The 25,782-nt window shown below is 45.9% G+C and overlaps 1 protein-coding gene across 1 annotated transcript; it reads left to right on the top strand.

Moving 5' to 3' along the window:
* The first annotated feature begins 4,615 nt into the window (after positions 1-4,615).
* Positions 4,616-6,176, top strand: LOC125942770 (uncharacterized). The gene is made up of 3 exons (XM_049661027.1): positions 4,616-4,708; positions 4,855-5,062; positions 5,600-6,176. The coding sequence occupies exons 1-3, from the start codon at positions 4,616-4,618 to the stop codon at positions 5,995-5,997; spliced, it is 699 nt and encodes a 232-aa protein (XP_049516984.1). The 3' UTR covers positions 5,998-6,176.
* Positions 6,177-25,782: the final 19,606 nt, after the last annotated feature.

Here is a 25,782-nt window from a genome sequence, read left to right as displayed (position 1 = left end):
TCACCGCACAGCATAGATATGGCATGTGTACGCATTTTAAGTAGTGCGTGCAACTCATTTCCGCTTCACTTACGCCGGTGCAAACAGGAAGCGGCCGTGTACCTCACAGAATCTCGACTGATTGGTGTACTAGTGATGCAGGAATGAACTCCGGTCTTGTTCAGTGCATAGTGCACATAACCAATTTCTCAGGACGCGTGAACTCCGACGAGAACTCTCAGCGCCTGCAACAAGAGTTGACTTACGCTGTACTGCGCACAGCAGTAATCCATGCTTGTCGGCTGTCTGTTTCGTGCATTCTGTTGCGAGTCGGTGGAATTTCACTGCTGTCATCAACCCCTTTGTGTGTACATTGCTGGTTTGGGATTCCACAACAAAACAGCAGCTACCAGCCTTCCGTAATTGCTGGTTTGGGAATCAACAGCACAACAGTAATTACCAATCTTTCGTAGGGGCGCAATCGCTAACAAGAGACGTTTCTCGCGCAGACTAGATCCTGCGCGAGCGCGGCCTAACCGGCACCTGAAGGGAAGCGGCGGAAATGTATACCGGAGATTTCTACCACCTGGAGTCTTTAACGTGCACCTAAATCTAAGTAAACGGGCCTCGAGCGTTTTCGCCATCATTTAAATTGTGGCTGCCGCATTTGTTGCTTCATTTGTTACGCATTTGCTGGGTCAGAATGCGGCTGCCACATTCTCGCCCAAAACTTCACAGAGTGCCAATGCCTTGACAAACACCGTGACAGTTTTTTCCATATGCAGACATGATTCGCTGTAAATTACCAACCCAAACGGAAGCGCCCAGGAATGAAATTGTGATAGTAGCACCGGTTTCATGAATTATGTCAGCGCGAAGTGACGAGAACAAAGGGTGGGTAAGTGGGGAGGGGGGGCGGAAAAAGTTTCGGGGGGGGGGGGGTTGAACCCCCCCAACCCCCCCCCTCCTGGCTACGCCCCTGATAAGTAGTCGAACAGTACTCCAGAACCATGCGAGCGACGTGTATAGTTTTGTATGGAACGGGCATTGATACCACAGTTTTGATGAGGACCAGTAAGAATTGAAATCGCTACCTGCAACCGATTTGACGAATTCTTAGCAAAACTTTTGTAGTCAACGTTTGACAATGTAATCGGTTTATAACCATCAACAGAGCATAATTTTTCTCTGCCAGTACTTTTAGGTAATAACACTTAGTGGCTTTTTGTGAGAGTGCGGTAAATCCTCTAATTCAAAACTTGTTAAAATATCTTCAGTAGAACAGGCGTAAAAATGGACAAACACCCGAAATGCCATCGGGACCACGAGTTTTTGACATGCGTAACTGGTCAACGGCAACCTCCAACTCCTGTTTAGTAAAGGGACCGCTAATGACTAAACATTCTTTATCTGTCAGAGGAGTTATTAAGGACGCAAGGTACTGTAGAAGCTTGGTATTCTGCTCTCCGGAAGCATCACTGAAGAGCGCCGAATTCTTCGAATTCGAAGTCTTCGAATTGAGACACAATATCACTAATGTGAGTTACTAATGTGTCTTTCGAATACATGTCGGTAATAACTTTCACAGAAGCGTGGTGGCGTTCATGAATCGAAGCTTGACAGGTCGGCTTCTCGGGAAGCAAGGCACGGTTACTACGTGACCGAACACGGGCGCCTCTATAGCGCACTGCGTCGAACTTTTGCAATTCGCATTTCACGTTTAAAATGTCATCAGCGTATACGTTCTAGGAGATTCACATTCAAGCTCATAAAGGCTATAAGGGCTTTTCAACAATTTCTACTGATCATATTTTTGTCAAATGACTTAATAGAACCAAGTTCAATGGCAACTGATCTGATTTCCTGCTTAAAAAGCTCCCTTGCAGCGAATAGCGGTAAATCAAGACAAGCAATTTTCAGTGCTAAGCACACCTGATCAATAAACATTCTTATCACTAATTATAGCTAAATTTAACTTCCAGAGTGTCCAGTGAGGTCGAAAACTAGCACAAGTGTCTCCGCCTAGTCGCATAAATACGGTGCAGTGGTCAGAGAATAAAATAGGGTGAGTTTCACATAGGAGACTTCTAGAAATCAACGATGACGAAACATATATACGATCCGAGTCTAGAATGTGAACTTCCTTGAATGTACGTATATGAACAAGATATTTGACCCGATGCTCTATATCTATCAGGCCCGCATTTTCAGTGATGTTAAATAGCACTTCACTACTTCTGTCTCTATGGGTGTTACGTAATGAACGGTCATTCACGTCGCATACGCAGTTGAAACTCTCCTAAGAGAGATTCATACGGTCATACGGTCACATACTCTCATACGGGCACAATCCAATAAAGGAGCTAGATTTTCAATACGGCCAATTTGTTATGCAGAATCATTGAATGCATAAACATTAACGATGCACCATGGTACACTACGCAACAAAATATCACAATATTATCCACCACCCTTCAGAGTCTGCATTATAAGTGAAGGCTCTATACGAAAGTGTCTTCCAGAGAAAAAAAGGCAACCTGCTGATTACCCAACTGCATGAGACACACAAAACACTGTACTCGGACAAAAAGGGCTCTAATACCCTTGCAGTGTCCTCATCACTGAGATATTTGTCTCCTGAAGGGCAACAAAGTCGAGTCGTTTTCTAGATAGCAACGGCGTAGCTGCAACTGCTACTGTCGGGGCCGGAGCCCTCGTATATTAGGTGTTGCGAAAGATAGTTGCTGCGAGAGCGTCATGTTGCCTACACACCGTTCTTGTCATTGCTGCGTGAGACTGGGTGTGGAGGGCAAAGGAGACGCCTCTTGTTCACCAACAACAGGCTTTCTAGATCTCGACCATCGCTGCCTCTCCTTATGTTTGGGTGAACGTCGGCGATGCAGTTGCCTGTAAGAGTATGGCGCACTGTTCTATTCACTTGACACGGATGTTGTCGAGGCACGGCGCTTCAGCAAAGTGTTGTTGGAGAGTGTGTCATCTATAGGGGTGAGGCACTGGTTCGGTAGCTGAGCAGTGGCGGCTTCTGCAACTGGAATACCTTCTTTGGCAAGTTCGCTGCTAACTGCCTCAACGGTCTCTCGCTATTTCACTTTCCTTTGTTTGCCTCTTCCACAGGCTCCGACTGTGCTGTTGTGATCTCCTCAGTCGATGCTGTCCCGCTAACTTCTGCGCAGACAGGTGGCGGTACTTCGCTGGTGTCAGCTGGCAGAAATCCCATTGCATCTAGAACCTCTGTGACATCCATGATGTGTTCTTGCAGTGCGTCATCTGAAGGTATTGTGTGATGTCGCAGCTTGTAAGCATACGCTACTACACACAGTCTGCTGTCGTGTGCCCAAAGCGTCGGCAATCGTCGCTAGTTGCAACAGTGATGGCGAATATGACCAACTTTGTGGCAGCGAAGGCACAGTGGTGGTCTTCCAGGGGTGAGTGGAAGACTTTATAAGCCGCAGACTGTCCGTAATGTGGGATATCGGCGACACTTACTCCTTCAGCAAGTGAGAGAACAACATCACTATTAAGAGTTCGCATTTCTTCCATATCTGATACTTTCCAGCTTTCCTTGGATAGTGACAGCACCTTTCCGAATGTCTGTAGTGCCTCGCATATGTAAGCGTCCTCTAAATGTTCGGGAAGCCACAGCATCTAATTCTTTACTTCCGCCGGTTCTGGATCAATCGCAACGCATCTCTTAACCAGCAATTCAATGCAGGCGACTAATCTGTCTTTCACTGACGGCGATTTGCATGTCACAATCCCGACGTGGAGCATCTGGAATTTCTCGTTTGAAATTATTTATTTCAAGTGTATAATCTTCCGGAGAGCATCTCTAAAGTCTTGCGCACGATATGGGCATCTGAGTAGGTCAGCATGTAGAAAAACGATGTCGGTGACGAGCTTACCAGTTGGGAGATAAGGTAGGACGATACGATAGTCATTAGAGAGTTTTTGTATAGCGGAAAACGCTTACGTTAGCGTTAGCGTACGTCGCAACGCTAACGCTTAAAACGGAATGGGCTGCGTGCCAACTGGTGGTCTTTTAGTGCCGCGGAAGGCATTCGCGCTAACGCTAACGCAAGCACATACGGCGCCATCTAGACATAAAAACAGTAAATTCACTGTAGAATCCACAAGTGCGTCACCAAGTCGAGCTGATCCAAAGTCAACGTTGCTGTCCTCCGTGCCGCGTTTGGTTCAGTGTTGTGTCTGAATACCCGAAACACATCGCTTTCTTCGACATGCCGCGATCGAGTATTCTTCAAGACCCCTATTACCTGTCCTTTTTAGGCTGGGATGACATCGAAGCGCTTATGCTTCGGGAACCAGAGCGGCAGCGCAGGTTGTACGTGTCCTCAAGAGGAGGCTTGCTCAACATCGAAGCTATTCCAGATCGCGTGTTTCGCCGGCAATTTCGTTTCGAGAAGGCAGATTTTCCACTTCTTCTCATGGCTCTGGAGTTACCGCAGTACTTGTAGAGTGCTCAGGGAGCGCGCATCTCTGGCTACGAAGCGCTGTGCATGTGTCTGCGAAGGCTTGCGTACCCGAACGGCTTATGTGATCTGCAGGAGTATTTCGCCAGGCACTATTCTGTGATTTCAAGTGTGACAAACAAGTTATGCGGCACATTGAACGCAAGTTTGGATTTCTGCTAGACGACCTCACCGTTCACAAGTGGTTGACCACTGAGGACTTGAAAGCCATGAGCGAGGTAAGTGTTATACGTTTTTTTATTTTTGTTGTTTCTGCCAACGTGTGCTCAGTCATGCTGCCGAGAAATTTCTCACCTATTTCTTAGCTATCGCAGGCATATTATTGTACTTGTCAGTATCTCAATGTATTTATCTTCTGTTACAGGCAGTATATCTGAAAGGTGCACCTTTGAAGAATTGCTGGGCCTTCAATGACGGCACGGTGTGGCCAATTTGCAGACCGTCAAAAGATCAGCGTACTTATTTTTCTGGGCACAAGCGGCTACATGCACTAAAGTACCAATCCTTGATGTGCCCAAATGGTCTGATATGCGAGCTGGATGGCCCATACCCTGGGAGCAAGCATGATGCTGGTACGTTGTGGAGGGATGGTATTCTAGAAAAAGGTGAATATATGCACATGATATCACACCACGCATGTGTTAACCAGAGACTAAAACATGATGATCACAGTTAAAGCTGTGCATTGCAATTTATTTAGACCACAAAGTCTATAGAATGCTATCTGTGCTTGAACAATTTCAGGTTATTCTTGGCTAGTGTTTATACTGACCAACAGGTTATGTCAATCACCTGTTTGAGCTATTCGGGGGCCCCAAGTGGCTTGTGTAATGAGCATTGTAAAAAGAGGAATGCTATGTGCGGTGCATCTTACCTATGCTTTTTGTTTTGATCGTCTGGTAATATGCACCATGTGGTGTTCGCAGACACCAGTATACAGCGCTTGAATGTTTTCCTGCCAGTTTGAGACTAATTGTAATGTGTACAGGCCCACTCGTGCATTTGTAACTGGCCCATGTGCATTAGTTTGCTCTCATCCCAATGTACTTGTTCACTTCAATATTTCCGCACGCTTAATTTCTGCTTAAATGCTCGTATACCTTTTTCAGGGATCTTTCACGACAGTGGACTCTACAAAAAGCTTGAAAAGCTGAATGAAGGCAACCAACAATTCGTGCTGTATGGTGACCCTGCTTATCCACTACGCCCGCTGCTCATGAAGCCATATGGGGGGACAAGGAAGACAGTACAGCAGGAGAAATTCAATGCTGCCATGAGTGCTGTTAGGCAATCAGTAGAATGGGGTTTCGGTAAAATAATCTCTGAATTTGCTTTCTTAGATTTCAAGAAAAACCAGAAGGTTCTACTTCAGGCTGTACCTCGAATGTACAGAGTGGCCGTCATACTTACCAATTGCCATGCGTGCATGTATGGCAATCAGGTCTCTTCATACTTTGACCTGGAACCACCATGTCTTATGTATTACCTCAGGCCAACTATGCAGTAGTCAGTGGAAGCAACCGCATACGTAAATGCGCAATGCGGAACTGTCGTACAGGGCATGCTAGTGCATGCAACACATTTTTCATTACCATTGAAGCAACAGTGCACACATTTAACTTTGTTTATTATTTAGCCAACTTGTTCACCACTGCATCAAGAATTTGCAATAAAGCCTGTTGGTTGTTGCTGAGCATTTCATTCTGCTGCTCTCGCGCTTTCAATTCATGAGCGCGTAACTCCAGCTCCTTCTCTTTCAGCGTGTAGTCTTTTTCCAACTTGTTTTGTTGGTGCTTAGATTTCTTTCCGAGCGCCTTTCCTTCGCTTCTAGTTCTTCTCTCTTTAAGGCTATCTCTCCAGCTCCACCTGTGTTGCCTGTGCATTGAGTTCTCTTTCATGGTTCCATCGCTTCTCCAGGAACTCGTGATCTGCGTTGGTACCCGAAGCATGGGACCTCTTCCTCCCTGCATTGAGCATTTTGAAATGTGGCAAGATGATAAATTAACACAGTTCACTCTATAGTGTAGTGGTTCGTGAGTCCAGGGATTCAGATACAGGAAGCAGAGTCATAGACAGGACAAACAGGTGTTGGACAAACATAGACAGGTGTTGATAAATCAACAACAGACGGCAACAAATACACTTACGATGAGCTACAAGACACTGAACTAATTCTATACGGTCCACGCAGTCCACGACTCACGCGAGTTGTCAATGCGCGTGTCCTCACTGACGATACGATGAGTGGATGACTATCTTCTTAAGATGTTCACTCACAGTACTCGATGATGATGTCGGAGACGTCGGCGCTTGCAAACTTGCAGCGCACTTTGTACGAAGAAATCGATTTTTTCGTACAAACTGCACTGCAAGTTTGCAAGCGCCGACGTCTCCGACATCATCATCAAGTACTGTGAGTGAACATCTTACGAATATACTCATAGACTTATCGTATCGTCAGTGAGGACACGCGCGGCGACAACTCGCGTGAGTCGTGGACCGTATAGAATTAGTTGTGTCTTGTAGCTCATCGTAAGTGTACTTGTTGCCGTCTGTTCTTGATAAATGTTTGTCCTGTCTATGACTCTGCTTCCTGGATCTGAGTCCCTGGGCTCACGAACCCCCACAATAGCCTGTACATGAGTTTGTCTTATCACATCATGCATCTGGTGATGGCAGCAAGTAGCCCTCCTACACCTGATATATTAATGAATACCTCTGTTCAAGTGGTGGGAGCACATTACAATTTTCACAAAGCAGCAATATAAAAATTACTTGTGAATTCGGATGTAAAAAACTCCACATTGTAAGGTACGAAAAGATTTATTTTGACTGACAGTCATCTTCAATGTGTTCACTCTTAAAACAGCAATACATGTTACATGCTGCACAATACTCACTCTTGCTAGCTTGGATCCTGGATGTCTGGTTTCTGAGTGCCTGATCTGACTGCGGCGTGCCTGCGCCACTGACATCTGCACAGTCGGGCTGTTCTTGTACGACGGCTGGTTCGCTTTCATCTCCACAATGCGGCAGCTCCGGAGGATCATCATATATGCCCTCGAATATGTCCTCGGCAGTTTCTGGGGGCGGCTCAACGCTTGCAGGCACCACAAGTGCTGAAGTGAAAAGTTTGCAGGTACATGTGAATGCCAACCATTTTCAAAATGAGAGGGTTACAGAAGAAAAGTGCTATGCTTGCACGCAATACTTCATACGTGTGCTGGAAGACTCATGTGCATTGCAAGTGTGGATCATTACACCTAAACAATTTTAAATAGGGTAATGTCAGCACAAAACACGTGCTAGAACACGCAACATCAGTGTATACAGGTTTTCATCACTTACTGTTTCTGCCCCAATATGAAATTTTGGTGCAGCATGACCGTGCGTACTAGTACGAGTGAAGGTGTACCTGAATCGTCGGTGTCCATTGTGGAAGGTTTGAAATTCGCAGCGGCACTGTCACGAAGGGCTGCAGCGGCTTGCCGCGCTGCTGCTTGCGGCCTCCTTTTCATACCATACCCATAAATTTTAGCCATGTCCCAAATTTCTTGCAGTAAATGTGTCTTCTCGCTGTACTGCTCGTCTGTTCCAGACCTGCAAAGTTTCCATTCGAGATGCCGTTTTACTGTGACCATCACACAATTTTACATAGTTATTACAGTAGGGTGCGCCAGGCACGTGTAAAATGCAGCAAAAAACCGCTAAGCGTTGGCGGTACACAAGGGAATGCGACGGTGCATCAACGTTCACACCGCGTGGCTTAAGTTAATAGGAAAAGCGCCGCTCATACAGTCAGTGTACTTCTATGCTGCTCCCGAGTGTGTGCAGCAAGTACAACTTTTTTGCCGGGACTTTGCCGGGACTAATCCACTAAACTCGGAATGAAACATTCTATTCCTCGGGAATGTTCCATTCCGAGAACTATAACGGCTTCAAAGGTGTGCTTACTTCTTAAAGTTGGCTTCGTCTCTTGCCTTGAAGTAGGCCATCAGAAGGTCTAGCCTTTCACGGACAGCGCGCACGCTGAACGTTTTTGCAGGTACCACGGCATCTCCGACATTGGTGGCAATGGTCCTCCACCTAGACGTTTGCTCGAACGGGTTTTCGGCAAACACCTCCTTCAGGAGGTTCAGGTCGTCCTCGCTCGTAAAACGCACACGCATCACTCCTGAAACTGTCGCCAATCACACATTCGTGCACTGCCGCGGAAAACGTGACAAAGGACGCGAATCGTGACACGTCTCGGCTTGACTTGTGGCCTTATCGCAGCCGTATCTTGGAAAACAGGAGAATGTAAAGCCCCTATATTTATAAATATAGGGGCTTTAGGCGAATGAAGACAGCGTCGCCATCTCTGCGCGGCTACTGGAAACATGAGCGAACCTTGTAAACAAACCTTGTTAAGCCTTCTGCACCGCTAAGCGACAGTGTATCTCGAAAACGGATGTATTTTATCGGCAGTATACGGCTGGCGAAGCATCATTACTCAAACCTAAATAAAATACGAGCGTTATTTGCGAATGAAAGAGTGTAATAATGCGGGCCGACGACTCGAAATATTCGAAGTGGACGGCTCTCGCTTTAACAGGCGCCGCCATCTTGCCCTATGTACGGAATTCCTAGCGTGCGTTAGCGTTGAACGCTATATTCCGGAAATAGCGTACGTACGTAAGAGTTCGGGCTACGTTTACGTTCTGCGCATGCGCAGTTAACAGCACGCAACGCTAACGCTAAATCCTTGCGTTTGCTGTTTTCCGCTATACTAAAGCTCTCTATTACTGCTGATTTGAGCCTGGACAGCACGTCGGCCAGAGGCCGATTGATCCTTCTTAGCGGAGGACATCAAAGCGCAACCGTTTGGAACGCCGTCTTCTTCCTATACGCCCACGCTTGTGGAACATGCATTTGTGAGAACCGTATGGTTGCATTGTACTGACGACTGCAACATAACTTGCTTTGGGCGAGAGAAAGAGGAAATGAGAGCGAGATAAAGGATAGAGAAAGAGGGAAAGAAAGAAAGAGAGAGAGAGAAGTAAAAAAAAAACACAATATAAACTTTCTTGACGAGGCGGGATTTAAACCTGGATACTCACGGTTCGAAGGCGAGCGTGATACTCACTACGGTATACACCCACACTTGCAGAGCTCCGCCGTTTAATCAGATTTCACAAGAGTGGAACTGGCTTAATTTTTCCTTTTCAGACAAAAGAGCCTTTCAGGCGTGCCGGAGGATATAGAAAGGGAGGTGTTTGTGCGTAGTGGGCTTCAGAAAGGTGCAAGCACTTGTGCACGGCATTGCTCCACTGGTGCAGGTACGATACTCGAGTGTTTCGACCTTCATGGACAACTCAGCACCGTGACTTATGTTGTAGAATATCACATACAGTTAAGCCCAGTTATATCGATAGTGGTTTTAACAAGTGCATCGATTATAACAATGAGAAGCTGCTTCACCATCAACTTTGTATGTTTTCTGTGGTGAAATAACCCGCTTACTATAATGCTCCCATGCCGCATTATCGGGTATAACGATGAAGTCTGGCTACTGGCTATTCGTGCCGAAAGAATGGAGTGCGAAATCCTTGAAAAAAAAAAAAATTCTAGCCGCTGCGCGTAAGGCCCCTCAGTGTAAAAAGTAGCGTCACGCTTTGAAGAATGCCGCGTCCTCTTCGCACCCACTGTCCAAGGCCGTCGCCGCGTCGGTATTGGCCTAATGGCATTATGTTGGCCATCGCGCCGCCGGGCGCTGGCTGCGTTTGTTTACGATCGCGCTCCATCACCATTTTCGCCTGATAAGCGTCTACCGACTGGCGATCAGCACATGTTGGCGCCGTTGCACTTCCGTGTTGCTTTGGTTTGCGATAGCTTGGAACTATACTTTGCGGAAAGTGTGACGTCGCTTCACGGCAATTTCCATCACCATGATCTGCTGCGCCCTCGGATGCCAAATTAGTTTCAGCAAAGGCAAGAAGCTTAATCGTTTTGTACGCCAACAGGCTTGAATTCGCGGGCACGCGAAATTGCGTGTGAAAACGTGATTACGAAACCTTTACGATTCAGCTCAATCCTTATGACATTTGAGGCTCGAGCATCGAAACTCAACTTAGGAAAGAAGCTCTGCCTTTTGTGGTTATTTACTAGCTTTCTTTAGAGCGAATAGGTTTGTTTGCCTATTTTGTTCTTGTTCATCGTTGGCGGCAACCCGGTGGGTTTGCGATACAAAGGCACCGATGAAAAGCGTGCATGCTCTCCCGAAACCGAGTTACGGGGTGCGTTCGTCGCCGAAGGACAGCATCATAGGTCTTTGAGACGTACGTACTAGTACGTGCTAATTCGCGTGAGCTTTAAAGTGTGTGAAGGTTACACCCGCCGTGGTTGCTCAGTGGCTATGGTGTTGGGCTGCTGAGCATGAGGTTGCGGGATCGAATCCCGGCCACGGCGGCCGCATTTCTATGGGGGCGAAATGCGAAAACACCCGTGTACTTAGATTTAGGTGCACGTTAATGAACCCCCATGTGATCCAAATTTCCGGAGTCCCCCACTACGGCGTGCCTCATAAGCAAATCATGGTTTGGCACGTAAAACCCCATAATTTTTTTGTGTGTGTGTGCGAAGGTTATGATGCGGGGGTGGAGCACTCGCAAAGAAACCATGCGGTCGCCCGCTCGTTCACTGGCTCGTTTAGTTGTCGTTAATTTAGTCGTTTGCTCATTCGTTTAATCGTTCGCTTGCTTGTTCGTTCAGCTATTAGTTCGTACGGCCACTATGTGTCTGAGACGCACTTGCTGTAGGACACTAAGGCTGGTGCGTCCGTGCCCTCCGCCAGCCTTTGAGCGTCATAGCTTATACGCGCCGCGAATTCAAGTGGCAAGGACGATACGGATTATTTAGCTTACTGAGGGTTTGCTGGAGGCCAGGCTGTTGCGTTCGACCGTAAACGTGCTATTTACAACCATGCGCCACAAGATCTTGCAACACGCCCTTGACAAATGTAGTGCACGCGATACATTCGGAATCGTCATGGCACGGCGTTAGCGCTCGTTTAGATATTTATAAAAATAGTTATCAAAACAGGAAAAAATCTGCCCTCACTGAATTTGTATATATTGTCACGTAGTAGTTGCGGTGAAGAAAACAGTCACAAAACTGTGAATGACGAAACGGACTTTTTATTGGACGAACCTGTGCCCACAAAAGCAAGTTGCATTCGTTGCACAACGATAGCGACGAACACAGTCGGCGATCGTCGAAATCTGATCAGCGGCGAAAGGCGTCGGCTTTTCTACATGAGTCATCGACGGTTCCAGAGTAATCCCTGGTGCCCTCGCGTCTTCCAGAAAGTACTAGACAGTTCGGGTCGCTCATACAATCAGATTACATAAGCGTCGGTGACAACAGACAACAGATAGAAGCATCCACAACGTTCGAGAAACGTCCGATACATGCAGGCGCGTCCTGCGCCGAACGATAAACATTTGTTAGCCGAAGAAGAGCGGTCACATGTGGAAGATAAAAAAGTGCGCGTGTCAATATATATACATATATATATATATATATAACCCTCCGCATAGAAATCCTATGCTATACACGAAGTTACTCGGAGCTAGAACGCCAATGCGAACGCTTACAGCGCACGGCATTTCTATGCGTGCACTCACTCTGCGAAAGGTCGTCTGCTACGCTCAAGCGCTGTAGGCGGCGCCACGGTCGAGGAAGGAGCGCGCAAGAGAGCAGAAACGAGGAGGAGGGAAGGCTGAGGATCGATGTGAGTGTCACTACTTTTTATATAGAGGTAGAGCAGCGCGCTGTTTTCCAGCGTTCTCCCTGTCGCCCTTCCCCCCTATTCTAGTACACTGTAGCTGCGCCCATAGCTCCACGCCGCGCCACCCTCCGAAACACGAATGGACCGCGCAAACTACGCTGATAACGCTGTGCGCTACTCCCAGATTGCTCGCTGGTGGCTGGCCCATAGAGTAACATACGGATTACAAGAGTGGCCACTCCAGCCTAAAAGCGGCCGAGCTACGCAGCTTCATGCCGCCCGCTAGAGGGCAATACAACACTCCCTGTCTCCAAGGGAACGCGCGTACTACTTATCTATTGTAGTAACTTTTCTATAGTGCACTATACGTCTACTTGTCTATGTGGCTGTAGACGTAGACGTTATCAACGGCATCAGCCGGCCGTGAGCGGTGGATGATAAGACTAGTATATAGAGCAAAGCATAACGTATCGCTGCAAAATATCGGCCATGGTGTGATCAGGCAAGGTGACGCTACAAAAGATGTGCGATAACGTCTGCGTGGTCTTTGCTGGCTTCGTCTGCCAGAACGTCTGTCTGCTTGGCTGCTGCTTGGTAAGAAGGCCTTCATTACGTTCTTTTTTCCCTTTTTTACTCTGCAAATTGCTCATGTATTTGTCACTTCAGCCGTAAGTTGACATTTGTCGCATAGTGCTGTTCGGCGCAGAGAGCTTTTTGTGTTCATTTCGCGCATGATGTTCGTGGATTGCTTCACCTTATGTAAGAAAGAATTGCTTCACCTTATGCTGAAAGAATGTGCTAGCTCTCGTAGTAATCTTCTTTTCACAATGTATATGACGTCACTATCTGAAGGAATCATGCCGGACGAATGGAAATTTGCTCATGTGGTTCCTGTCCATAAGAAAGGACCAAAAAATAACTTGGAACAATACCGCCCAATTTCTCTCCTATGTGGCGCTTCGAAAATTATGGAACACATCGTATACAGTAACCTAATAAGGCACCTGAATTCGCAAGACTTTTTTTATGCAGAACAGCATGGTTTCCGCACCGGATTTTCTTGTGACACACAGTTAACGGAATTTTCTTTTGACATAACTGCATTAGATCAAGGCACTAGCGTTGACTGCTTGTTTTTAGATTAAAAAAAAGCATTTGATCGGGTACGACATGATTGTATAATACACAAACATCAGCATTTAAAAATTCCCGCTGACCTAATGAACTGGTTAAATAACTACTTCGTAAATCGCAGACAGATAACAGTGGTAAATGGATCTTGCTCATCACCTGTTCCAGTCACGTCCGGAGTACCGCAGGGGTCTGTTCTGGGTCCGTTATTATTTCTTATTTTTGTTAACGATATTGGTAAAAACATCCAGTCCAACCTACGATTGTACGCAGATGACTGCGTTGTTTACCGCTCGATAAACAATCCAAGTGACATCAAAATTCTTCAACAGGACCTTAATAAAATTTCGAACTGGTGTGCTACTTGGTGCATGACCCTAAATGAATCAAAATGCAACTACGTGTGCTTTTCTAGGAAAAAAATTGACGTTTCCCATTCTTACAGAGTGAACAACTCAACCATTCCGAGCGTAACAGGGGCCAAGTACCTCGGCGTTCACTTCTCAAGCGATCTTACTTGGCAGGATCACATTGCTGAGATTGCCGCAAAAGGGAATAACACACTAATGTTTTTGGCTCGAAATTTTCACCCCTGTCCTCTGGCAACTAAGAAGTTATTATACACGACATACGTGAGGCCTATTCTTGAGTATGCGTGCACGATATGGGACCGTTATCAGGACAACCTTAAATACATTCTAGAGCGCGTACAAAACCGAGCGGCACGCTTTATCACTGGGAACTATCGCAGATCTAGTAGCGTCACAGAAATGAAAATACGCCTAGATGTTTCGACGCTAGCCGAACGCCGGCGTTGCTTGCGTCTCAAATTTTTTCATAAGATTTTTTACAACAATACTGGCATTAATAAATCAAAATACATGCTTAACCCACATTATATATCCCATCGCCGTGAACACACATTAAAAGTAAGGCCAATAAAGTCAAGAACGAACTTGTTAAAATATTCTTTTTTCCCCAAAACAATCAATGAATGGAACGCTCTGCCTGAGGACACCGTTTCTAAAACATCAAATTCAGACTTTTACAGTGAACTGCTTGCCATGTGATCAGTTCGTGTGTTTTGATGTTATTTTTTTCCCGCGTTTGCTGGCCTACTCTATATATTTATGAGAGTGTATATGTGCGTATGTGTGTTTATATATGTATATGTGCACATGTATGTGTATATATGTACATATAGTCCTTTTCTTTCTTTTTGATTTGGAGGCAGTTATGCTGCCTGTACTGTATTATTCGTCACCGTGTTCTTTTTGTTATGTAACCTTAATTACTACTGTTTTGCATTTGTATTATCCCCCCCCCCCCCACTGTAATGCTCTCTGAGCGAATGTGGGAATGTATAATAAATAAATAAATAAATAAACGGCAATTTGGAATGCTGCGCAGCACGTTTGCGAGAAAACCGTTTCTTGGCGCCAGAAAGTGAGTCGGCACATGCCGGTGTACGTATATAGTCTGAATTCAATGCACGTGTGTGCAATTGTGTGAAAGAATGCAGTTATGCTTAGGATCGTTATTTCTGGCGTGCGCAGATTGCTTGAAGCCTTTGTTACGAGCGCAATTAGAGAGAACTTGTGAATTGAGAAGAATGTTTGTAAGCTGTGGCTACGACGTCTTCTGAATAAACACTCCTGCCTCAGTAGCGCATGCATGGCACCGAAGGTTGCTTTTAGGGGCGAAGCTCCTTAGGGTGTGGGTCTGTCCCTCCTCTGTAGTATGTAGTAGTAGTAGTCGTCGTAGTAGGTAGCCACGTCTAGTTTTATGAATTGCTCAATAGATGGCGTTGTGTGTCCGTATATATATGTATACGCACATATATATATATATATATATATATATATATATATATATACAGTATAACCGGAAGCTGACTTCCGCTTCCACTTCCGGTTCCGCTTCCGGAAGCCAGCTTCCGGCTTCCGGAGAACGCTTCCGGCGTTTTTCTCTCTCGTCCGTAGCTAGGTGCGCTGCGGTGCACAAGGGCGTTCGTTCCCGACGCGCGTTCTCTTTCTCTCGTTCCCGACGCGCGCTCTCTTTCTTTCGTGTCCGTAGCTAGAGGCGCTGCGGTGCACAAGGGCGTTCGTTCCCGACGCGCGCTCTCTTCGCCTAGGCGAACGTTTCAGAATACGGCCCCAGCGTACGCGACTTGTATGTGTTCTGTGTATGCGGTTCGTTGCCGCGAAGTGGTGAACGCCAGTCCTTTCCAACCTTTAGAAGTGATGACAAGATCAGTAGCGATAAGATTTGTTGCTTCGGTATCGCTGTCATTCCTCGTGTGCTATACTGCGTGAGCCGTTTTGCCACCTGCGATGCGCCGTGGTGACCGCGACGTTCGAGCTGTGTTGTTGCTGTTACGAAGTGTTCGCAAGATACCAATCGGGATATTAATGTGTCGCAGCTGTACTAGGCGTAAAAGTGCCCGTTTTATGCGATGTGCGTATACTCAGAAGTAGACTGTGCATGTGTTGCCGATCGCATTTTCTTGTGTAGTACCCCGATAGAGAAGCCCTATCACACCGCCCTTTCAGCTTCGTACATGTGTCGTTTGTTTCAAAAGTTGTTACTGCAGTTTTGAAGATGCTTCTATCGGTGAGGGTAATTGAGGGAACATCATAATAGTTACATACGTCAAGACATACTGCGCTGTGCTGAAATGTGGACGCGCCTGAGCACTAATGCTATGAATGTAAATTTCTAGCAGCCTTGATTTTTATCATGTGGGCAGTGTTGTGAAGTGCAGGAATTTCTAGATTGCACGAAGTAAATAGCTTTATATTTTGTGCAAGCGGCTTGCATACCCAAGAATGTTAACTGCTCGGTTTTTCGTGGTGACTAAGCACAGAGTCTGTTTGTGAAGAAACCATTGGTATTGTAGATGAATATGGTATGGATGAGAACTGGATACTTCCTTATGATTAAGTACAGATTTACGTTTCCTGACAAAAAATAACATGCATGTAAAAAAAATAACAAGACTGAACACAGCTATGGTGATATATTCTGCTAGCATCCAGCAGAATCGCATGAAAGAAATTTTGTCCAGAGTTCTTCCTCACTGGCTAGCTATGGTCACGTTAGTAATGCAGGCAGAATAAGCTAAACTAAAGTTTGCCGTTACTGTGTGCATCCACCCTATTTCATTCTTTGGTTGTTTTGGCACGAGCCTTCAGTTTAATGCGAACAATATTTATCACGCGTACCAGCGTTATCCGACTAAGAAGTGCTATACTTTTTATCCTCATGTTCATTCTGCCCACAGTCATTACCAAATAATGCACGTTAAACTGACTTGAGCCTGCAAAGTATGTCCGCTAGGTGTTTGTCTGGTGAACTTTCATATAGCTGTAAGCGTACTGCTATCTATCATTCATGGATGTAGGATGTTGGACGCTATTAGTGGCCATCTCGGTGATGTTTATTTTGCACAGGCCATGGTTCCACTCATTAACTAAACAGTTTTCAGCTGCGCTGCCAGACTATGGAAAGAGGAGCCTCACCTCATCATTCTTAAGCATTTTCATGGCCACCGTGCCTCGCGCCTGAGAATTATACTGCTATCACAATAAAAAGGGTATCTATTGGCTGTCATGAGAATATTCTGAACAGAAATTTTCGCAATTATGTCAGCATTAGTTGTGTGATTGAAGACAGCCAATGAGGACGAACTGGTGGCAAATTTTTCCAAGTGACTCTGCCAGCAGAGTATTTGCTCCCTATGTTATATTAGCCGCAATGGTTTGGTCCATGCGCTGCATTTTTCTTCCACACAAATTTACTACCCAGCCAGATAAGATATTGTCAAACCATCAATTTTAGGGACACTTCTTTATTATTATTATGGACACTTATTTATATTATATTCTGGAAATGGTACCCAAGCCCAGCTTAGATCAGCAACATCAGCTTAACGTATGCACGCAGTTGAGTTGCTGCATGTGAGAAAAGAAGTAATTGTGAAAGTAATAGTCATTAGTCCAGTAAAAAAACTTATTTGTATTTACGTATTGATTGTGTAAGTTGTGTTGTTCATTTTATGCACACAGTAACACGTAAACACAAATTGTATGCGTACATTGTGTTTACATTCATGTGTGTCAATTCATGTGTGTCATGTGTGGCACAACTCCTAATATCAATACATGTCACTATAACTTGACCCCATGAAAGATGCTCTATATGGTACTCAGCTGGTCTTATTTAATTTTATCATGCGATGCAGTTACATTTCTTGCCTGTACTGTAAACCAGTTTATGAACTGTATCTGCTGCATGTGAGAATGCATATTTTAGGCCAATGACAGTACCTGACATAGCAGCTTTTTATTTATTCTTTGCCATCACTTGTTAGAGGGGTCTTGTTGATTATGCCATCTAAACAACTCGTATAAAGTTCTGTGTTTAATATACCAGCACTGAAATACTAAACACAGCTACACTACTTTGTACACTAGTGAGAGAATTCCACAGTTCATCGTTCTGTCACATGTTGTTCTTCAATCAGAAATGGTGACTGCATTTGGTGTGTCGGGATATGGGGGGATGCCAACGGCCCTCTGCCTCGACACACCGAGCCCCGCCGTTGGCGCATGCCTGCGCATCAACCGCGGTCCGGTACAAGCTCGAGGAAACAATAGACGACCACCACGTGTACACTCGGAAAGCATTTATTACGACTGCAACTAACACTTCGAGCAGGCCAGCTAGCTATAGTTGAGATCGCTGAGGGTTCCCTCGAAGAGAATAATACACTAGGTAAAGAAGGGCTTCCGACTTACCAACTGGGGAATACGGGGGGGGGGGGGGCGGCGTTTGCCGCGGCAAGAACGCGGTTGACTAACCACGTGCGGGAATACGGGAGCGACGGTGGGGACTTCCGCCTTCGCCGCTTGCTGGGGACCAAAAAGACCCGGGCGATATCAGCGGGACCTCACGTGACCCACCCGGTGGCGCTGATAGCGCTTGCGATTCCCGCGCGCCGCCCGCGGAAGGAAAGTTTCCCCTCTCCCAACTCTCCCTGTCACGCATGCGCTTGACGCGACGTTCGCTGCCCGTGCGGCGGTTATGGGACCCGAGGATTCCCACAGGTGTCATGAGTTCTAGGCTCATTTTCACTTGGGCCTTTCGATGAAGTAAAATCTGCGTTTTCAACAGTGAATTTAGTGGAAAGCCACCACTGAACCAATATCTCCAAGACCAATTACTGCATGCTTTTGGGCAATCAGATTGTGTGCCAAACTATGTATGATACATAACTTCAGCTACACCAGTAATCACACAGCTGAAGCTGCTACACATAGTTAAGCCATTGATATAGGCAGAGGAAGATGTACTTATGAAACTGTTACTCATCACTTAAGATGGGAATGACCCAAACCTTCGTGAGCTATATGTGAGCTGAAGCTGCTACATATAGTTAAGTCATTGATATAGGCAGAGGAAGATGTACTTATGCAACTGTCACTCATCACTTCAAATGAATGGGAATGACCCAAACCTTCGTGAGATCGCAACCATATGACAGAACAAGGGGGAACTAAGCTGTACAATAGTGCCACCATCTCAGCTGGCTTGTCATGATGCTCTTGCCTGCCGGTTTCTTATTTATATTAAATAGCCCTTCTATGTTATGAATTCACAGCTTTCATAACAGTTACTGCACTAATGAAGGCACTGCACACTTACCCCTACTGAAAGAGGTATCTGTACATGTAGAGCGGAGAGGATTTATACAGGTAAAAATACGTCAAATAAGGTATTTTCACATTAGAAGATATTCCACCGGCAATGAATGCACATTCAGAACATGCAATAAGTGCCATGTGAGGAAAAGGGAGATGTGTCGTGCCGAAAACCTGCTTGCCTTTTGAATATTGACATCAAGAAAAATTCCAGTCTGTACTTATGTCTTCTGTGTCGGAGGGTAGAACATCAAAGTAGAGATACAAAACGGGTGTTGTACGTAGTAGTCCATTACATACGTGCTACTCAAGTTGCACCAAACACAGCTATCAATGTGCACAGCATTAGAGAAGTCTAGGTTTGACGAAAACTCGTCTGGCGAGGAAAGAACAAGGCTCTATAAACGTACACTCACCAACTGCTACCCCCACCAGTTTATAAAGACTGAAGAAAAGCGTGCCGCTGAACCCCCTATCAGGCCGATGAGAACAAGGAAACGGGCGTCTCTCCCCTATGCACGAGGCGTGAGCGAGTCACTGTCAAGAATTTTCAAAGATTATGATGTACAAATCTGCCACGTCCCTTCAAGCAAGCTAAAACAACAACTCGTCCGAGTCAAAGACAGCCTCGAAAAAGAAAAATATCCCGGCGTCATCTACAACATTCCTTGCCAGGACTGCCAGGCGTGCTACGTAGGTGAGAGGGGAAACTTTAAAAGAAGGCTACAGCAGCATTGCTATGATGTAGCCAAAGGACACACGGTTTCCAGCGCCCTAGCAAAGCATCACGAGAAGACTGGTCACAGTATTAACTGGCATTCGGCTTCCATCATCGAAAGAGAGAAGAAATTATCATCGCGATTGCTTCTCGAATCATTTTGCATACAATCTACGACTAAAACAATAAACCGGACACGGGGCCCCCTCCCCGAGTTGTACGCAAGCGCCTTACGTCTACCGACGCATATATAATAAAGATCACCATGCATTTGTTCATTGTGAACAAGGCACCCGTACTGGGCGCCGAAACTTCAATCTGTTGTTTTTGTGTTCTTCAGTTGGTGAGTGTACGTTTATACAGCCAAGCATTGGACAAGTGACCATGTGTATGTCTGACACATTAAAAATCTCTTGCACTGATCATTCTAAGCTGCAAATGTGAAATGCCTGCTGTTTTCAGCTACAAATAGTGCATATATATATATGCACCACAAAGAGCTGATGTGACAAAAAATTGTTTACACCTGAGTGTTATATTGCTTTTTGTGCAGTGCTATGGTGCATTTCATGGTGTCTCAGTTTACTTAATACAGTTTCAAATTTACAGATTGCTTCACATGTTTATAGCTAAAAACCACGGAGAAAACCTCGGGAAACTACTTGCATTATGACTGAGAGGTCACAACACGAGTATTTGTGTGGTGTCCTTCCTGTTCAATGATGTGGTTTTGTACTGTAAGTGTAAAATGTCACACCAGCAAAGCTGAGCATCCACCCTTACATTTTAAATGATTTTTGAATGCTAGGCAGTCATGCTGATAAGCACATTCTGCCAGCAAATCTGCACCACCTTAATTTAAGCACGATGGAGAGGGTTGTTTGTGCATAGCCAAGCTGTTCTGGCGTGCCTGCAGGAATACAGCAGTGCCTGGTGGCACCGTATAGTTCAGGCGTAACAGTGAACAACTAGTAAAGAAATCGACTGATACGAAGCTGACCCATATGTAGGAGCATTATCTTACCTAAGCCACATGCAAAGTTGCTTTCATTGTACTGAAAAACCACAGCTTTGATTTGTCAAGTTATTTTACTGTACACACACACAGTGCTGTAATAAAGTCTGTACAATGGTGAGCAATGCAGCAAGGAATGAAAGATTACTTGTGATGTGCGGATTTGAATAGTACATGTAATGCATACCCAATTCACCAGTATTCTTTTCTTCTGGAACAATTTTATGTTTGGTACAGAGGAGCCACTGTGGCCTCCTGACTGCAAATTACAGTGATCTCTTTCACGGTGCTCATGGGGGTACCATTAATTTGGCTACTTGAATAGTGAATAGATAGATAATGGAGCACATCAATCTTGCAGTTCTATGCAGAACAGCTCGCGCATTATTCACTAAGACGAACCAAAGGAACTATTCGTTGGTTTGTTGTGAAAATAAAAAATGGCGATAAATGTTTCCTCACTTTTTGTGCGGGCCTGTCTTCCGCCATATGAGCCTTCATTTCGTTGTCATGTGCATGTTAAAGCAGCTACTAATTAAGAAATACAAAAACAAAACCACTTGCTACATCAACCTTTTCACACCACAAGCTATCACTGAGCTCACTGTGAAGCTAAGTCACTTAATAATCTTGGTTTGCTGTCAAACGAAATACAGGGACTGGCCAGCTGTTTGTTATGGTAAGTATTTTTCCATTTACCTAAAATCTGGCTGTGCATCAGCTAGCTAGGTTGTTGCTACATAAATACATAGATAATGTGTAGCCCATGCCCAACTGACTAAAATAACCTGAGTAGAGCTTACAGTAGTTCACTTATTATGTGCATCCTTTGTGAACTTATTTTTCATATATAGAGTGATTGAAATAGAACACACATGTATGATACTGACAGTTTCAAAGTGATTGAAATAGAACACACATGTATGATACTGACAGTTTCAAATGGTCTCAAGTCTGTCATCTTTGTTTGCTGCCATGGCTGAGAGAGGGAGCAGGCCTGATATTGTACTGCTTAATTTTTGTTCACTTTGGTAATCTGTTTCACATTGTGTAAATGCTGAATTAGGTATAATTGCAGTATAATAGGTAATGAAAAGGCGGATGAGCTAGCCCGCAAAGGACATGATCACATAAAATTTATAAAAGTGTTTTTCACTAAAAGTGATGCTTCAGCTATGGCGAAGCGATATGTACTCAATGAACAGTGTAGAAGATGGTCTTCAACTTCAGGCAATTGCAAGTTTTTGTTCAACATCAACACAGAACTCCAATCAAGGCTACCATAATGTCTACCACGGCATCTGTTTCACCGGCTTAGACTGAATGTTGCATACATGAACAATCTTCTTTTTTGCAATGGCCAGAGCACAAATCCATATTGTGACAACTGTCGCACTGTGCAATCTCTAGAGCACATCTTGCTTGAGTGCCCAGCTTATAGAGACGAGCGACATCGATATAAAATAAACATGGAAAAGTTCGACCAAGGCCCCTTGACATTGACATGGATGTTGGGTTCCTGGCCTTGCCCATCAAAACAGCATAAAGCCCTGGACTTATTGCTTTAATGCATTGAAGTTTGCTGTCTAAACTCACGCACATCGTCTCACGACGACTTTCTTTTGCCTTTGCCATCTACCATAATCACCTCAAACACTTACTCTACTGCTAATAACATGACACAAGCTGCATTTTTTTCATTTTTCTTCTGCTTACCCTTTTCTAGGGCCTTACTTCTGCTTCGTCCCATTCGCTGTAGCGTAGCATTAGGCAAAAATATGCTTTCTGAACACTCTCATTTTCAATAAAGCGCTTTCTCTCTCTCTCTATAAGTAGTAAAGGGGCAACAGATTGGCCACCCAGGCTGACAAGAAAGAATGGAATTATTTGATTTCACTCGAAATAAGTTGTCTTATCAGCAATATAAATTATTATTTGCTTTCAAATAAATATTCTGCTTGAAAACATCTCATGAGTATGTGTCTGCATGAGGTGACCACTATACGTACATATTGCTTTTATGCCAGTCATAATGAATGGTACCCACTTGCTGATTAACCTTCAATTCCTTGCTGCGTCAAGTTAAGCACTTATGCACAACCTTTTTACACACGGTAAGAACTTCATTCGTGACTGAGCACATCTTCTAAGGTTTTATTTTGTTTGGAAAGCTTACAAGCAGCAAGTATTCAATTTCTAAGAGGCACGTTTAATGCCGCACTTCGTTTTTGGTGCTTTTATATATGCAAAAAAAAAGAAAAGAAATGGCATTTCGTGCATCCAAGTGCTTTAAGCACACTCTTAAAATTGGCAGAGTGAAAAAAAAATCATGAACAAGCAAATGCAAGCATATCAGCAAGGTGTACTCAGAGCCTCACACGCGTGCTGAATAGTAAGGAGGGCTGTCTTGTCGAGCTACGCAGCTGTATTCCGCGACAATTGTGCGTGTGTTCCGTGTTCTTGCAAACTGTCACTAGCACTACAGAAACGGTGCCATCGCACCGAACACGGGGATTTCAGTAGAATCGCTCGGCGATTCGGCGATACTATCGCTTTCGGGTAACGTACGTGGAATGCGGCACGTTGAATGATTCGAGAGATTTTGATCAACCAGCCAAGGCAGCGCGAGCTGACAGTGATCGTCTTAGAATACGTCCCACGTTGCGACATGAGGCGATTGCAATACATTTTTTAAAGGTGGCGCAGATAGGATGATGATGCGGTGTTTGGATGACGGCGCCAATGCAACACATGCGGCTGCAGAACAGAATGTGACAGCCTAGAGTCGCATTTTCACCGTGACGCGGAAACTTGAAGTCGCATCTGAAAAATATGCCAGTGTCGTCTGCTGTCAAAGGTAGTTGCCAATATTGAACACTTTGCTCCTCTTTCAATCCCTTCTCCCCCTTCCCCAGTGCAGGGTAGCCTACCGGGCTCAGCCTGGTTAACCTCCCTGCCTTTCCCCTATGACTTCTCTCTCTCTCTCTTGCTCCGCCGAATGGATGCCAGCTGTCAACAGACCACGTCGTCCAATCGGAGTGCGCGTGCAATCCGCTCGTGCGGATGCAGCGAACGACGACTTTTTCGACACGATCCGCCTTTTGGCCTTCCGCCCCGGTCCGCAAGAGGGCGGAGGCGTGCGGAGCGGAGGGGCGGACTGAGCGCGTATGGGCCCTTAGGGCGCGCGCAGTGGGCCGCTCCCACGTTGGGAGCCTCTCCGCCGCGTCGCGGGCCCATTGGACAGCCCATAACTGTTCTTCGAGGTCGGGGCTGCGTAGAACCGCATCCCGACGTGAAGAAGTGTTGCTTTCATCGCCGCGTAACGCGGGACACCACCAGAGCATGTGAGGTAAGCTCGCTAGGTCATTGCATAGTGCACTTGCGTTTGTTGTCTGAATTTCGGGGTACATTTTGTGAAGAAGTAGGGGGTTTGGGTATGCCCCCGTCTGTAGAAGCCTTAGTGTTAAAGCCTGCTGTCTATTGAGTTTACAATGTGGGAGGGGGTAGACCCTACGAGCCAAGTGAAAGTGCTTAGTAATTTCTTTGTACGAGGAAGGAGAGTCTCGATTGTCAGTACCCCCAACCTCACGCTGCCTGGCACTCGTAGCTACGCGGTTGATAAACCCTCACGAAGCATTGTGTGCTGACTCATTGAGGTTGGGCGGGGCACCCTAGATCTGCCCCATGTGGGCTGGAAACCAGATCACTGTGTGCGGCTTGATCTGCTTGCTTCCTAGTATCTCTAGGGCCAGCTCAGATATCGTTCCTTTGGCAAATGCCCGAACGGCTGATCTCGAGTCACTGTAGATTGATGTCCTCTTGTCGTCCAATAAGGCCATCGCTATTGCAGCCTGCTCTGCGATCTCAGAGGACGTCGTCCGAATCGAGATTGTGTTCGTTACTTTACTTTCATGGCCTACGCTAACCGCAGCGAAGGCCTGTCCGTGGGCGTAGTGCGCTGCGTCTACGAAACTGTTCTGCGAAGCCCGTTCACGAGCCTTTTCCAGGAGGGCCTTCGCGCGCGCCCGACGTCTTCCCACGTTGTGTTCCGGATGGACGTTTCGTGGGATCGGGGCGACAGTGATGCGGTCCCGCTGCTCTCGAGGGATGCTGCAGACCTTTGTTTTGATTACTGTGGGGGGAACGCCGAGCTCCTGCAGGATGTGTCTTCCAGCTTGTGTGGTAGATAGCCTGACGAACTGGGCCCTCTCCTGCGCTTCCGCCAATTCCTCTAGCGTGTTATGCATGCCGAGTTGAAGTAAGCTTTCCGTGTGTGTGTATATATGGGGAGGCCGAGAGCTCTCTTGATTGCCTTCCTGATTAATGCGTTGAGCTTATCCCGCTCCGATCTTTGCCAGTTGTGGATGGCCGCGACGTCAGTGAAATGGCACATTACGAACGCATGTACGAATCTCATAAGGCTGTCTTCTCTGAGGCCTTGCTGCCTGTTGGCCACTCTTCTTATTAGTCTGATGACATTGTCCGTCTTCTTAGTGAGTCGCAGCACTGTCTGGTTGTTAGAGCCACTCGACTCGACCATCATGCCGAGAATCCGGATGGCATCCACCTTCGGAATATAGCCTCCGTCGTTTGTCCGTAGTTTGATGTCGCATTCGGCGAGTGGCTTGCATCCCTTTGGTTTGGGGCCTCTGCGTTTGAGTCTATAAGTAGCAGTTCCGACTTGTGAGGTGAGCACCGAAGGCCCGTGGACTCGAGGTATCTCTCGGTAGCATCAATCGCCTCTTGCAGGGCCGTCTCTACCTGTCCATCGCTACCTCCCGTACACCAGATCGTAACGTCGTCTGCGTATATGGTATGACTGATACCGTCGACAGCAGAGAGTCTCCTGGATAGACCAATCATGGCGAGGTTAAATAGGGTTGGGGATATGACTGCCCCTTGTGGCGTCCCCTTAAACCCCAACTTGATCATGTCTGAAGTGAGGTCCCCGCTCTTAA

This window comes from Dermacentor silvarum, chromosome 1 (assembly GCF_013339745.2).
Source record: "Dermacentor silvarum isolate Dsil-2018 chromosome 1, BIME_Dsil_1.4, whole genome shotgun sequence".
Classification (NCBI taxonomy): domain Eukaryota; kingdom Metazoa; phylum Arthropoda; class Arachnida; order Ixodida; family Ixodidae; genus Dermacentor; species Dermacentor silvarum.
The sequence above is the reverse complement of the archived record's forward strand: the minus strand, read 5'-3'. Positions and strand labels throughout refer to the sequence as shown.

What these genes read in the sequence shown, in the direction of transcription:
- LOC125942770 (XM_049661027.1), top strand. Translation starts at nt 4,616, where the DNA reads ATGCGGCACATTGAACGCAAGTTTGGATTTCTGCTAGACGACCTCACC. An exon ending in ACTTGAAAGCCATGAGCGAG is followed by an intron (nt 4,709 to 4,854) that starts GTAAGTGTTATA and finishes CTTCTGTTACAG; the next exon opens with GCAGTATATCTGAAAGGTGC. An exon ending in TGGGAGCAAGCATGATGCTG is followed by an intron (nt 5,063 to 5,599) that starts GTACGTTGTGGA and finishes TACCTTTTTCAG; the next exon opens with GGATCTTTCACGACAGTGGA.